This window comes from Neoarius graeffei, chromosome 5 (genome assembly GCF_027579695.1).
Source record: "Neoarius graeffei isolate fNeoGra1 chromosome 5, fNeoGra1.pri, whole genome shotgun sequence".
NCBI classification, from domain to species: domain Eukaryota; kingdom Metazoa; phylum Chordata; class Actinopteri; order Siluriformes; family Ariidae; genus Neoarius; species Neoarius graeffei.
Window position 1 is genome coordinate 55,872,100 of NC_083573.1, and position 13,091 is coordinate 55,885,190.

Below are 13,091 nucleotides of genomic sequence, written 5' to 3' on the forward strand. Positions count from 1 at the left end.
ATTGGGGAAAGTGGAAACAAAAGAAGGCTGAGACTATAACGATATTTGAGCAGGAGTCCGATCCGTTTTGTGTCAGGACCTGTAGAATCGGTCTGTGATACACACAGACACCCCTCCAGGCATTTCAACTGGCCTTGGATCAGGCCCAGCTCTGGTCAGCAAGGGGGCTGTATCTTACTGTGATCAGCAACCCGTCAGCTCCAGGAAATCCCCCCTCCCCCCTCTGTGCATGTCTGGCTAAAGCTGAATGTGTCCTCATTCGTGGTATTCTACTTCTTTCTTCTCTCCTTTTAGCTTCCAAATCCTTCTTTTCAGCCCGAGTTGCGGTGAAGCGAGTTACATTCTAAGGTAAAGTGAGCAGAAGCAATCTGCTAATAAAGTCCAGACTGCAGTCCTGAAATTGTTTTCACAGACACAGTTCACTCCCACTCACTATTGTCTTTGGATTCATGACATGCTGCGAGGCTGCTGAAGGGCTCTTATCATGTTTCAGCAAGAAGTGATTGATTCAAGAAACGTGAAATGCAGATAGGGAATAGTTAGTCTTTTCTGAAATATAACTTCAAACCAGTTTCTCTCAAGGTTCAATAGAATTTAATAGCTGTACTTTTAATACAACCACTTGAATGGCTGTCAGTGGAAAGAGACATTCTCTCAGTCATGAAGAACACTAAAAAAAATTGCCAGAGTATGAGGATAGAGCCCCACCATTGCTCAGATGCAGAATCTTTTGGAACGTGACTCTGTAAACATACTATCAATCATCAGGCTTCAGTATAGCTGAGGTTTAAACATGGTTTTGGCTCGCTGCACTCAAAGCAGTGAAGGAAACCTGGAATTGAATACTTTCAGTCATGTGCTATGCCGCAGGACTGGTTAGGTTTCTGTCCTGGGGGTTGCTGCGGTAACAGGCTTTTTTGGGGGGGCCTTCCCTATAATTGCGCCTTGCGTTTTGGTCCTGGATTCCACAGCTAGCACAAAGCACTGATTATTTCTCTGCAGTGGGGTGAAGGGGGAAAGGAGAAGGCAGTAGTGTTCCACTGAATGCCATAGCTCTTATAAAGGCCAGTTCTCATTTGGTCATTCAGATGCTTCTCTCATGGGGCTTTATTCTGGGAAATTTTGCAAACGGGACATAGCAAGCAAAATACCTGCCTATCAGATTCTGGGGTAATAAATGGTTTTACACAGACATGGAACTGAAAAGAACAAGAATTTCATACAGTGACCGAAGTTCAAGGAACACATTGTACTGTAGACTACTTTTCTACAATTTTCTAAACAAAGGTTTCTTTGTAGTTCCTTTTCAGTCATATTACAAAATGTCTTTTTCAAGTTCTTTTCATATTCCAAATAAGCAATAGTTTTCTTGTTGATGCACTGCACACATAACTTGGGGGGGAGCACCAGGTAAGCTTATCTAAACCCACTCGTTCAGTATATGTTAAAATGATTCAGATCAATATGTGGATATTGGCTGAACCCAGTTCCCGTTTACCAACTTGGATATGTTGAGTAATCCGCAGCAGTTGGAGCACATTACTCTTGATTGAAGGGTGATGGTGAAGAACCACAGCACAGAAACTACCGTTTTACCCCAAAATAAATAAATGCAAGCCAAAATGTCAACTTTTCAGTAATTCACTTTAAACCCCAACCTACTGGTCTGGGGCACATGTACAACGTATAGCACAAGATGCAATTTTCTTTCCAATGGCCTTTATGCAGGAGTTTCTCAACTTTGGAGCCTGCTTTTCCACTCAGATATTATATAACCGTTTCCAGAAATCTCAGGCCACTGGCTTATGGAAGCGCTTCCAAAAATCTTCTGGAAGTTTTCTGAGGGTAGCCTCAAAACTGAAGATTTATGATTCTATCAAAGAAGCAAGACATTAAAAGATTTATAACATACAATTTATTCATTAAAAAGAACTGTATGACAGAGGAACAGCTTAAATGAGAAAATGACAATAAATACAGTGGAAGTGGAATGTATAAGAACAATTTAAAGATTACGGCACAAATAAAACTATTTGATAAAAGCAGGAAATTAAAAGAATTCTTGGTTATCCAGTCTAATGAAGCAACTCTTAAAAGCACTAAAGCCTTGACATTTGAGATATGAAAAAACTACAACTTCCAGTGATGTAAAAAGACAAATGGAATGACTTAAAAGGCTTTTGCTCATTTTTTTCTGCCCATTATTTGACACAGCTTAAGATCATCCTCAGTCCTATTATGCTGCAATTGAGCAGAGATTGGCTGGTGAGGCTTAATTGCTAATTCAGACTGATTCACTCCAAGATGCACAAACGGTCAATTAATAAACAAAGAAATCACAGGGTATATTAAAAAAAAAAAAAGAAAAAAAGTGGCTCTCCATTAACATTGAGCAAATTCTGCATGGTGAAAACAAGGAATATTTTCTTCACAGTTCTCCATTCTTCATAAAAAAAGCAGTTAAAAGTCTGAATCTTAAAGCAGGTTTTAGGCATCTGACTGTTTATATTTAAATAGGCCCACCGTAAAATATGGCCAACTTAAAAAGTCATCTAGAGTAGGAGCAGGGATCACAAGGCAATAACACTCATCTCTTAATACAAAACAAAGACTAGTGATGATAGCAAAAGACTTGCTCTGTTGAGAATATATTGCATTAATACTGTTTTGAGTAATGATGCACCTCTCCCTAGTAGTCGATACCCTGGTCATTGTAGTGGCCACTGTATTCATCATGATAACTTCCCTGGTACTCTTCCTCTTGATATTCTGCCTGATAGTCACTGTCGCTGATCTCTGAGCCGTTCGTGCCTGTGCCTTGGCTGCCATTGGCATGGATGATTGGCTCTGCGGATTGGGCACAGTATTTAGGGTCGTAGACCTGCCTGCCCAACCCATACACACTCATGCCCTTCTGAGATGCCACCTTGTTGGTGCCCATCTGCAGGGAGATCGTAGAGTTGTCCAGAGGTTGCACAGCTACCTTCTGATCAAAAATGTCTCTTCTGGTGCCTGGAGCAGACATGCCAGCCTAGAGAGACAACAATAGGACATGGAAAACACATTTAAATAAGAAATACAAACGCATTAAAAAAAAAAAAGAAAGTTATTTACATGGTTGAATATGGCATCTGACATTACAGATCTAAAGTATGCTCTATGATCCCAACTGGCAAACTCCTGAAGTTTCTGCAATTTCCCTCAGGATCAATAAAGCATCCATCTATCCAGATGTATTTTGTAATACAAGTTCATTAAGATTTTTGGTTTCATTCATTTACAGCACAGTACCATTGTGCAAGAACTACAGTTTTACTCGTACACAACTGTAAAATGGTGCCAGCTTGTTTAGTGGGTGTACCTGGCTAGCTCCTTTGTTAGTACCCATTTGCAGGCTGATGGTAGTCTGGTCATAAGGCTTGTCTGTTTGGGTCTTTGGGTCATAAAGATGTCTCCGTGTGCCATAAGCAGTCATGCCGGCCTGGCTTGCACATTTGTTAGTCCCCATCTGAAAACATGAGGCAAGAATTGATTTGGCCACTTCTTTTCAACGTAGCAAAATAATATAATTAATTGATCGCAATCGGATATTAAAAGCATCTGAAACAAGATGCATGTCCAACCTGAAGTCCAATAACACACTGGCCAGCCTTCATCTTCTCATCATCAAAATGCCTTTCCTGTTTATCTGCGTATTTCACTCCAATGTCAACCTTAGTATCAAGGCCTTTAGTTTTTGCCTGCAGAAAGGTAATATAATTAGCTTTAAAAATCACACATGATTTCATATTGCATGGATTAAGCATCAACACAACACAAACTGACTCATAAGAAATAAACCCCATTATGTTCACACTACATGACAGGATCAGAACATACCATACTTGCAAGGGCAAGCAGTGTGGTCTGGACTTGAGTCATGTTCCCATTTTCAAAGAGGTCATTGGCTTCAAAGATATCATTGGGCTTCAAGCCATAAGTTAGGATGGCTTTGATGAAATTCCCAAGGTTCTCCAGCTACAGGAAAGACCGTGACAAAGACAGCCATTTTATACTAACCCCATTAGGACACAATAACAAAAATCTCTTGCCACATCACACAGGGACTATGGAGACTAGTGTTGTGCAAGACCATTACAATGTTATTCCTTGTATTATATCTGTGCTTTGCAGGATACTGAATAGTTTTCACAACAAAGGGGTTTCAGGTGGGTGGAAAACAGCAGTAGCAGTAAGTCTACCTTGTGCCAGTTCAATTGTGTGTGGTTGATTTTCTTTATGGAACCTGGCTGTAGCTTGTTTATTAACCTAAAATGACACAGGGACAAAAGATTAATCTTAGCAAAGCAAAATTTACAACATTCAAATAAAGAAACAAAGAAAAAAAATGTATTTAAAAAGTCTACTGTAACTCTAAAGACAAAGAGCAGTGCAGTAATGGCCATTCTGTTCGATCAGTCATGCACACCGAGTCAGCACTCTCTACATGTAACACCATAAACACAGATCACACAGTGCTGACAAGGAGATAGCCACCATGTCAGCTCCCTGGAGGAATGATATGACTTCACGTGCAGAGAGATCAGATCTGATCTAATCACACACCTTTCAGCATTCTGCACTATATGAACTTACTCGCATAGAATGACACCATCTTTCAGGCCCTTCTGAAAGTTGTCTCCGATGGGCATGCCAGTCACCTCTTCGATCCAGAAACGGAGCTCCTCTTCTTTTTGCAGGTCATATTTCTGTGCAATCTAAAACGTGAAAGAGAAAAATGACTCAAAATGAAAAGTACGAGTGGTACTGCATTCTGCTTGGAATCTCCAGAGGGGATTTATTATGTTTACTCTCCAGCCTGACTGTTCAAGCCTGTCGAATCACAACCATCAATCAGGACCAGATGGAGCAGTTAATCAGGGCACGGATGCCTTCAAGAAACATCTCAAGACATACTGGAATTTTATTTTCCATAGTGAATTTGACTTTTTTTTTGAGGTTCCTGCCATAAGCTCCATTCAGGTTGTGTTGCTTACATGCTCTTATATTTTTGTTTCTGGGTAAGCTTTCAGTCATGTGATTCATCACAGACACATGGTTACCCAAAATACCATGAATCAGTGTGTGGACACTTGGCTCACAGGCCCTTTTTCTACATTCCCTAAATGGCATGTATGAAATAGCATGCTATGCCAACTTCCAGAGTCAACAAAACTAGTTGTGAACCAACAGATCAAACACATGATGGAAGGTCAAGGCTCAAGCACCATTAAATCAGTCCATTACTGTTAAATAAAATAACATGCGAGACCAACTTCAACCCCAGTTGCATATGGAATCCTACTTAACATTATAGTCAGCACAAAGAAAACCAATGGCATGATATTTATCTGGTGGGCTTTTGAAAGAACAGTGCACAGGATCCAACAGTGATGAAGCTGTTCTGTCTTTCACACTGCTGGAGGTTGCAGTATTACAGACTGAGGCAGATTCCAGCAAATAAACCATAAAGCAGACTATAGCACTCCCCACAGGCAAAATGTGATAAACCAAAGCCTTCAATTATGTATAGAACGATCCAGATGGCCTTCTGCCATCACCAGTCTCAAACTTTGCTACACACAGACAGGCCTCATGGTTGTATTCCTAGGAGTACCTACTAATATGCACCACTTTAATACCAGCTGCAATGGATTCAAGGTGCAGGAATTAGAACTGCTAAATACTTCTAGTACTGAAGTGCTTAAAACTGCCACAAAGTCTCAAGACTATTTAGCTCTTAAAGCAAAAAGAGATCCATGAAAGAAACCTCTGGTCTTCATTTCCCTTAGGTTATTTTCCATTGTTGGTCCTAACCATAAATTATTCAAGCCAATGTGGATATTAGCTTGTTGCCACTGTTAGCTGACATTGAGCCAGGACATGGAGGCTAAGACAGCAATACCAAGTAAATGTCAAAACAAGCATCCAAAAGAAACATGCTCAAAATGTGCCTAAACCATGTGGGTCACCATGTCCATGTACAAAATCCCTCAGGACTTTGTAATGCTAATTTCTCTTCAGCAAAGTGAAGTTCAGTGTTGGATGGGGTGCAGTGAACTACTGGCCTCCTCCGAAAGCTTCTCGGCTGGAATGTGAGAGCAGCCACCAAGAACAATGCACTGTAGGCCATAGTCACTCCCTCGGTCCAATATCAGGACAGGCAAGAGGGCTTTCCTCATGTAATAACAGACAAAATACCTAACATTTATGATATCTGAGACTTTAAAGTAACAAGTATACACAAAACACCTCCACCTTTTTTTTTTTTAATAAAAGTTTAACAGGATTTCAACTAATCAGGTACAGTCCACTTGTAGGTAACTGGGGGAAAGGCAACAGATACTGTGGTCTTTGGCACAGATAAAGACTGGAGGGCAAGTTTATTTTTTTCCACTACTTTCTCCCCAAGAAAAATAAATATATTACGTTCATTATGTCTTCTTCTTAAATCAAAATAATTAGTTTTTCTTTTGTTTCAGACATGTAAAAGCTTTTTACCTTTACCTGACATGTTTCGACGGTGTAACTTCCGTCTTCATCAGAGGGAACCTGAAATCAGCAATAACGGACCACTGCAGAAGGGAAAATCATATAATGGACTGGGACAATGCCCATATCATACAGCAAGAGAACAACAGATACCACCGTTGGATCAAGGAGTCAATAGAAATCAGAAAGCGTAGCCCAAGAACAATAAACAGGGATGAGGGGGCTCATGCTCTCCCACACCTGGAGCGCCGTCCTGAGGGGGCAACACTGACAGCGGGAGGCATGACCGACCTGTCAATATTGACAGGGAGGTCACGCCTCCATAACATCAGCTGATTATAAAGGCACGTCACACACCAACATCCGGGTGACCCTCTGATGAAGACGGAAGTTACACCGTCGAAACATGTCAGGTAAAGGTAAAAAGCTTTTACATGTCTGAAACAAAAGAAAAACTAATTATTTTGGTTTCTCCCCAAGAGTTGTCCACCAGGAACAGTAGCATCAGTCAGAAGAGAGGGGGAGCATTTAGGCCTTTTTTTAGGCTTGACAAGGGCAGAATCTTGGCCCAGCCTTTCTATTCCCACTTCTCAGCACTTCCTAAGCAAAACAGGATGAACATATGGACAAACATGCAGGAGTATAGTCTCTCTTCAGTCAGTATTATCACTTGCTTAAATAGGTCTTGCAAAAAACAAGAGTGCTCCGGGAGCACAATATCCCCTGTTACAATATATTGTAAACGAAACTGCAATATGCGCATTCCCGTCCTATAACAAAGCCTTCTGCCAAGTCTCATGAAATTCCTCCAAAAATTGAGAGAGGAGTTCATTTCAGAAGGTGAGAACCCTTTCCTGGGACAGATGGACATCGCCAAGACATAATTCCCTTCCCTTTCGGCCAGCGGGAGATAATAAAAATGCACACGCAATGTACTGATAACTTCCCTGCTGCTCCAGACACCACAGAAATTTAAGTAAAATGCATTTCCTAAACATACGAGTAATAAAAGTGTACTTCATAAAAGCTTTATAGCAGCAAATCCAGAGGATCTAAAACAGTGGCTGAACCATCAAGTCTTGAGCAGGTAGATTAGAGGATAAAAGCAACATTACAAAACTAAACACTTCAGATAATTTTGTAAAAAACCCTTACTTTTAAACCCTTTGCTCAGGATATTGAAGACAAAAACAGGACAACAATGGCCTCAGGAAATGGACTTTCCTGTCCTACCCAAAATGGCAATACAGGGTTAACAGCTGCAGCCTTTTACACAGCCTGAACCAATCCAGGAAAATTTTGCTGGTCAGCATATTACAGGGAATGCAGCAAGTCGTCAGACCGCACAGCCTCTCTATCCCCATGCACGGTGATTGGTTATGTTAAACCTCTCTCTGGAATGTAGCATTGTGGAGAAATGGCCCCAGAGCCATGAACTTAACCTGGATTTTGTTACATCAAAACCACTCCCAGGTTTTTCCTTCAACTTGATCATCCCCACTCAAGTCCAGCATCTTCATTCCTTCCACAACTATGATCACAGAGCCATTCACTCTTCCCTGGCATTTGTCCAGCGTGCCCTGTTCTACAGCCTCATGAGAATCACAGGGGACACTCTAAAAGGGAGCTGCTTTGGCATGCCATACGAATATACTACACGGAGACTGTTTCCCAGGCCAAAGTGTTTCAAACCTCCGCCAAACTAGTTTAGATACAAACTGCACCCCTGGAGATATACTGGATGTGTAAAAGGACAGCTAAATCTTTTTGTAATTAAAATATTACTACAGGGATGCAGCCATCCAGCTTATTGCATTCACTATGACACTGCTATCAAAGCTGCTGGCAAGTTATGAGAAACATCAGGGGCATGATGGTAGCATACCTTTACTAATCATGCCTTGTGTTTACATACGTCACTTAACAGAACATGTTTACAGAATAAAATATGACCGTGAACTGGAATGTAAAATATCTGATCTGGATCCAGTGCTTCCGACTAGCATCAGCCAAATACCGATACTCAGGATATACTTCTACAGAAACAATATTACAACCCTGAGAAATGATTACAAGACTAGTTGGACTACAGTTCCACTTTTTTTTTTTTCTTGGATACATTTCAGACAGTGACAATGCATTGTTCTACTAAATGGAGCCCCACTGACGTATCTGCCTTAAACCACTCACTCAATCTTTATCTCAGGGCTAAAAGATAAGCCTTTGTATACAAATTTCATCATTAAGAAACAAGGATGACTATCCAAAGTATTAACATCACCCCTGCTTAAACTCATCAAGCCAGCTCTATGTTGTTGAATAAACTGATGAATGGCACATAGATTATAGGCAAAAAGCCTGCAAATAGGTGAAACTTGAGTACATTGTGTAACCAGGGATGGCTGATGATCAGCCTGAAAACATTTTCCATTTACCCATCTCAACTCAACCTTGAAATTGGAATAATTAGTTTTTTTTTTTTTTTTTAAAGTGGTCAGACAACTGCAGCAATGATAACTACTAGATTGGAACAACTAAAAGATTGATTTATTTAAAAAAAATCTTGGATATTGAAGATTCACAAAAGAGCATGCAAACAGCTGTTTTCAAGAAAGCAACACCGTGAACTAGAGAAACAGGACCAGCAAGTCTGACCCATAACGAACAGCCTGAAACAAAATTCTACACTCTCATGGATACTGAAACCTCGTAACCCACCTAGCGTGCATATTTTATTTATTTATATATATATATATATATATATATATATATATATATATATATATATATATATATATACACACACACACAACTAGTACAAGTTGTTTAAAAATCAAAACAAAAACACAAAAAAGGCAAATGCTGTTTCCAAGTCCTCCTGATTTCTGCAGATGACGTATATTAATTAAAAAAAAAAAACATTAAAGCAATCCCAATTATAACTCTAGCTTATAGCTTTGAGGCTTTATAAAAGACTATGCAATTAAATACATAATTACTATGTTTACTTTCTTCTCCGCCATGAAAGAATTAACAACTGTGTTGGTTGTACCGTGAGCCGACTTATTATAGTTGTGCTGCACACCAAAAATATTAAACAAAAGCAATGGACTTCTGTTCATTATGTACACGAAGGCTTTGCAGAAGAAATTGGACCATATGGTTCAGACAAACCCTGGAAGACGACCAGTGGAGCAACAGCTTGAGTTTACACAGATTATCAGAACATACATCTCATCTCATTATCTCTAGCCGCTTTATCCTGTTCTACAGGGTCACAGGCAAGCTGGAGCCTATCCCAGCTGACTACGGGCGAAAGGCGGGGTACACCCTGAACAAGTCGCCAGGTCATCACAGGGCTGACACATAGACACAGACAACCATTCACACTCACATTCACACCTACGCTCAATTTAGAGTCACCAGTTAACCTAACCTGCATGTCTTTGGACTGTGGGGGAAACTGGAGCACCCGGAGGAAACCCACGCGGACACGGGGAGAACATGCAAACTCCACACAGAAAGGCCCTCGCCGGCCATGGGGCTCGAACCCGGACCTTCTTGCTGTGAGGCGACAGCACTAACCACTACACCACCGTGCCGCCCCCAGAACATACATATTAAAGCTAATTGTTACCCCTTAATGACGACCCCGTATATATCCCATAATGACATTCGACGAGACTGAATTTGCCTCTACATACGTATTTTAACCTTAACAGGTAACCCAGGTGAATATTTATGATAAAATGTATGAATTTTGAAAAGATAATTGAACGTTATATAAAGCATCTTTGTAAAGTTTCAGTAATCATTTATTGTACACCATTTTACATGAAGAATTCATGTTAAATGTGAAGATTGGTTTTCACACAGGTATTACTCACCTTTCAGACACTACCTGTGAGTTGGTGAATGTTGAAACATAACAGTGATTTTTGTATTCGGTGTCATGCCCCCTTTTCAGAAATGCATGATACGCCATGATCGTTTCAACATAATGAAGGAGAAAAATGATATGAACAAAACCTTGTCTTTAGACTTTTTTTCTTGTAAATATGTTCTAAGGGTGAACAGTATATACATAAACACATACATAGTGGCTGTAGCAACTGCTTTAAGGGGGAAAGAGTTAAAGCTTTGCAATCACTCTGCTCAGATTCAATTCAACTTCATCATTGTGAAAGAGTACAGGTACAAAGCCAGTTAGTATCGAACCAGAAGTGCAAAACACAGTATTATTTACAGATAATTCCTAACGTAGATTTGCAATAAGCCAAAATGACTACACTTTTGTTGTTGTTCAAAGAGCGACAAATCAACAAATGTGAGTGCAATCCTAGTTTATTCTAATGCACATTTCAGAAATGTGCAGAATACCTTTGCTTCAAAACCACTATCAGAGTAACTGCTCAGGAAACAAGGTTTAGAAAGACTCCCAAAGCAAGTGGAATAATACATTAATATAACCTCCAACCCATTATTTATTCCCAAAGCCCTTGTTTAAATGGTGACGTCATCTACGAAAGAATGGAAGCTGCATTTCCGCTGTCTCATTCAACATCCTGCCTGCTTAGACACTTGGATGTTTTCCCACCCTGTTTGGACTGAAATCCTATACAAACTTCATTTATAAGGCAACATTTCATTTATTACATTTCAGACTCTTCATCTCTTAGGCACAGAACAATGAATACATATTTAAAAACACACACACACACACGATATGACCCATGTGGTGAAGAAAGTGAATAATGAACGCGAGTAGAGTCCAAACATGTCCAGTTATTATTAATGTCTGAAGAGTGAAGAGGCTGAAGCTCCGCCCACAGAGGAGGACAATAGGATACAATGGACTTGGCTTTGCGTCTGATTTCATTCATCCGCACTTAAAAAAAAAACCCAGAGTGGCGCACATTTTAAGGCAGGAGCTGAAAATAAAAGCGCTTATAGAAAGGCACAGAATATTTTCAGAACAGCTAACTTGTCTCTGAAAGTAGATCTAGCTTCAATAAGTCAAGAAAACCGGTTTTAACAAGGTTATTAAAAAAAAAAAAAAAGAAGTGCTGAGGTCTGGCTGTGAAAAGCTGATTTCAAACTTCAGTAGGCTGGAATAACTTTCTCAGCTCGAAGAAGCGGAAAATAGACACATAATGCTTAAAACTGATTAGATGAAAAGGTACTTAATTAAGTTATCATTTGTTACTTTTAATCCTGTTTTAGGTTTTGGCCAGAAGGGGAGAAAAAACAAACAAACAAACAAACAAACAAACCCACAGAACAGGATTGGTTCACTTTTATATTCACCATACTGATTTATAATAATAATAATAATAATAATAATATAGTCTTTTAGTAAAAGCCGGATGAGCTGCACATTTACTGCACTGAAACCATCTTTCCCCCCAACATTTATAGTCTATTTTTCTCTGCAGCACCCCTGTGGGTCCCTTTAAACCCTCCCCATGAGCGACAGAGAGAAAGGGGCTTTAGGCCTACCTTGCTTTTAACTTCTGCAGATAATCCGTAGGCTGGTCCCTTGTTGAACTGAGTCATGTTTTCTCTGCTTTAAAATGTCTTTATGCCACTGAAATCTGGCGCAAACAGAAAGAAAGAAAAAGTAGCAAGTGCGTGTGTTTCACTTGATCTCAGACGGTGTAATTCAGCGCTCCACAAAAGTCATAAACTCCGCCCGAGTTTGGGCTCCTTTCAGGACGGCAGCGGTGTGACTGAGCTCACTCGGAAAACTCTCGATTAGTGTTGTGACGTTCTCGAACGAACCGATTCTTTTGAATGGCTCCTAGGCATGAACGATGAGAACCGAGTCTCGAGCTGGGGAAGCCGTTCTTTCTGTCGTTCTTTTTCTGAACTGTGTTTCAGATGAAAAAGCTCCTCCTTTACTCCTCCTCCCTTCACTGAGTCAGGGAAAGAACTTGTGTTCCTTAATGCAAATTTGCCCAAGAAGTAGGCTAAACAGCATTTGCCTTTTATTTATTCAAGTTTTATCTGTTTGCCTAATAGTTCAAATTGTTTTGTATATAGTTTATAATGTTGTTGTGTGATATTAATGATAATATTGTGGGAAAACTACTTTGCACGGACGTTCATTTAATTTATTCTATCGTCATTTTGTTTGTTCTATTTTTGTGTATTTTATTTATTTATCTGTTTGTCTAGTTGTATCTATTTTTCTAATATTTTTTGCATTAATAGTTTTTTTCCTATTAAAATAATCTTGTGTTCTTGTTATAACTTTATCTGACATGTTTAGTTGTATCTATTTTTGTTACAATTTCAATATTTTTAATATAGAAAGTTTGTTTTTTCTATTAAAATGTTCTTGTGTGATAACTAGTTCGTGTTATATTTATTGTAGTTGTATCTATTTTATATCTCAGACTTAAATATTTTTGTAAAACAAGTGTTTTTCTATAAAATATTCTTGCGTTCTTGATAACTATGTTCTTGAGTGGGTTCTTTTTTTTTTTTACAGAAAAGCCGTTCTGCATGGACATTCATTGAAGCCCTCATTGTTTTTTAATGGTTATTTATGAGCATTT

At 39.5% G+C, this 13,091-nt stretch overlaps 1 protein-coding gene across 1 annotated transcript; it reads right to left on the reverse strand.

Annotated features, from left to right (window-relative positions):
- Window positions 1–1,946: 1,946 nt before the first annotated feature.
- Window positions 1,947–12,389, reverse strand: cnn3a (calponin 3, acidic a). Its single transcript, XM_060922104.1, has 7 exons — window positions 12,031–12,389; window positions 4,636–4,757; window positions 4,242–4,308; window positions 3,880–4,017; window positions 3,624–3,740; window positions 3,362–3,508; window positions 1,947–3,031 (listed from the first exon to the last, which is right to left on the reverse strand). Exons 1-7 carry the CDS (start codon window positions 12,085–12,087, stop codon window positions 2,690–2,692), a joined length of 990 nt encoding a protein of 329 aa, XP_060778087.1. The 5' UTR covers window positions 12,088–12,389; the 3' UTR covers window positions 1,947–2,689.
- Window positions 12,390–13,091: the final 702 nt, after the last annotated feature.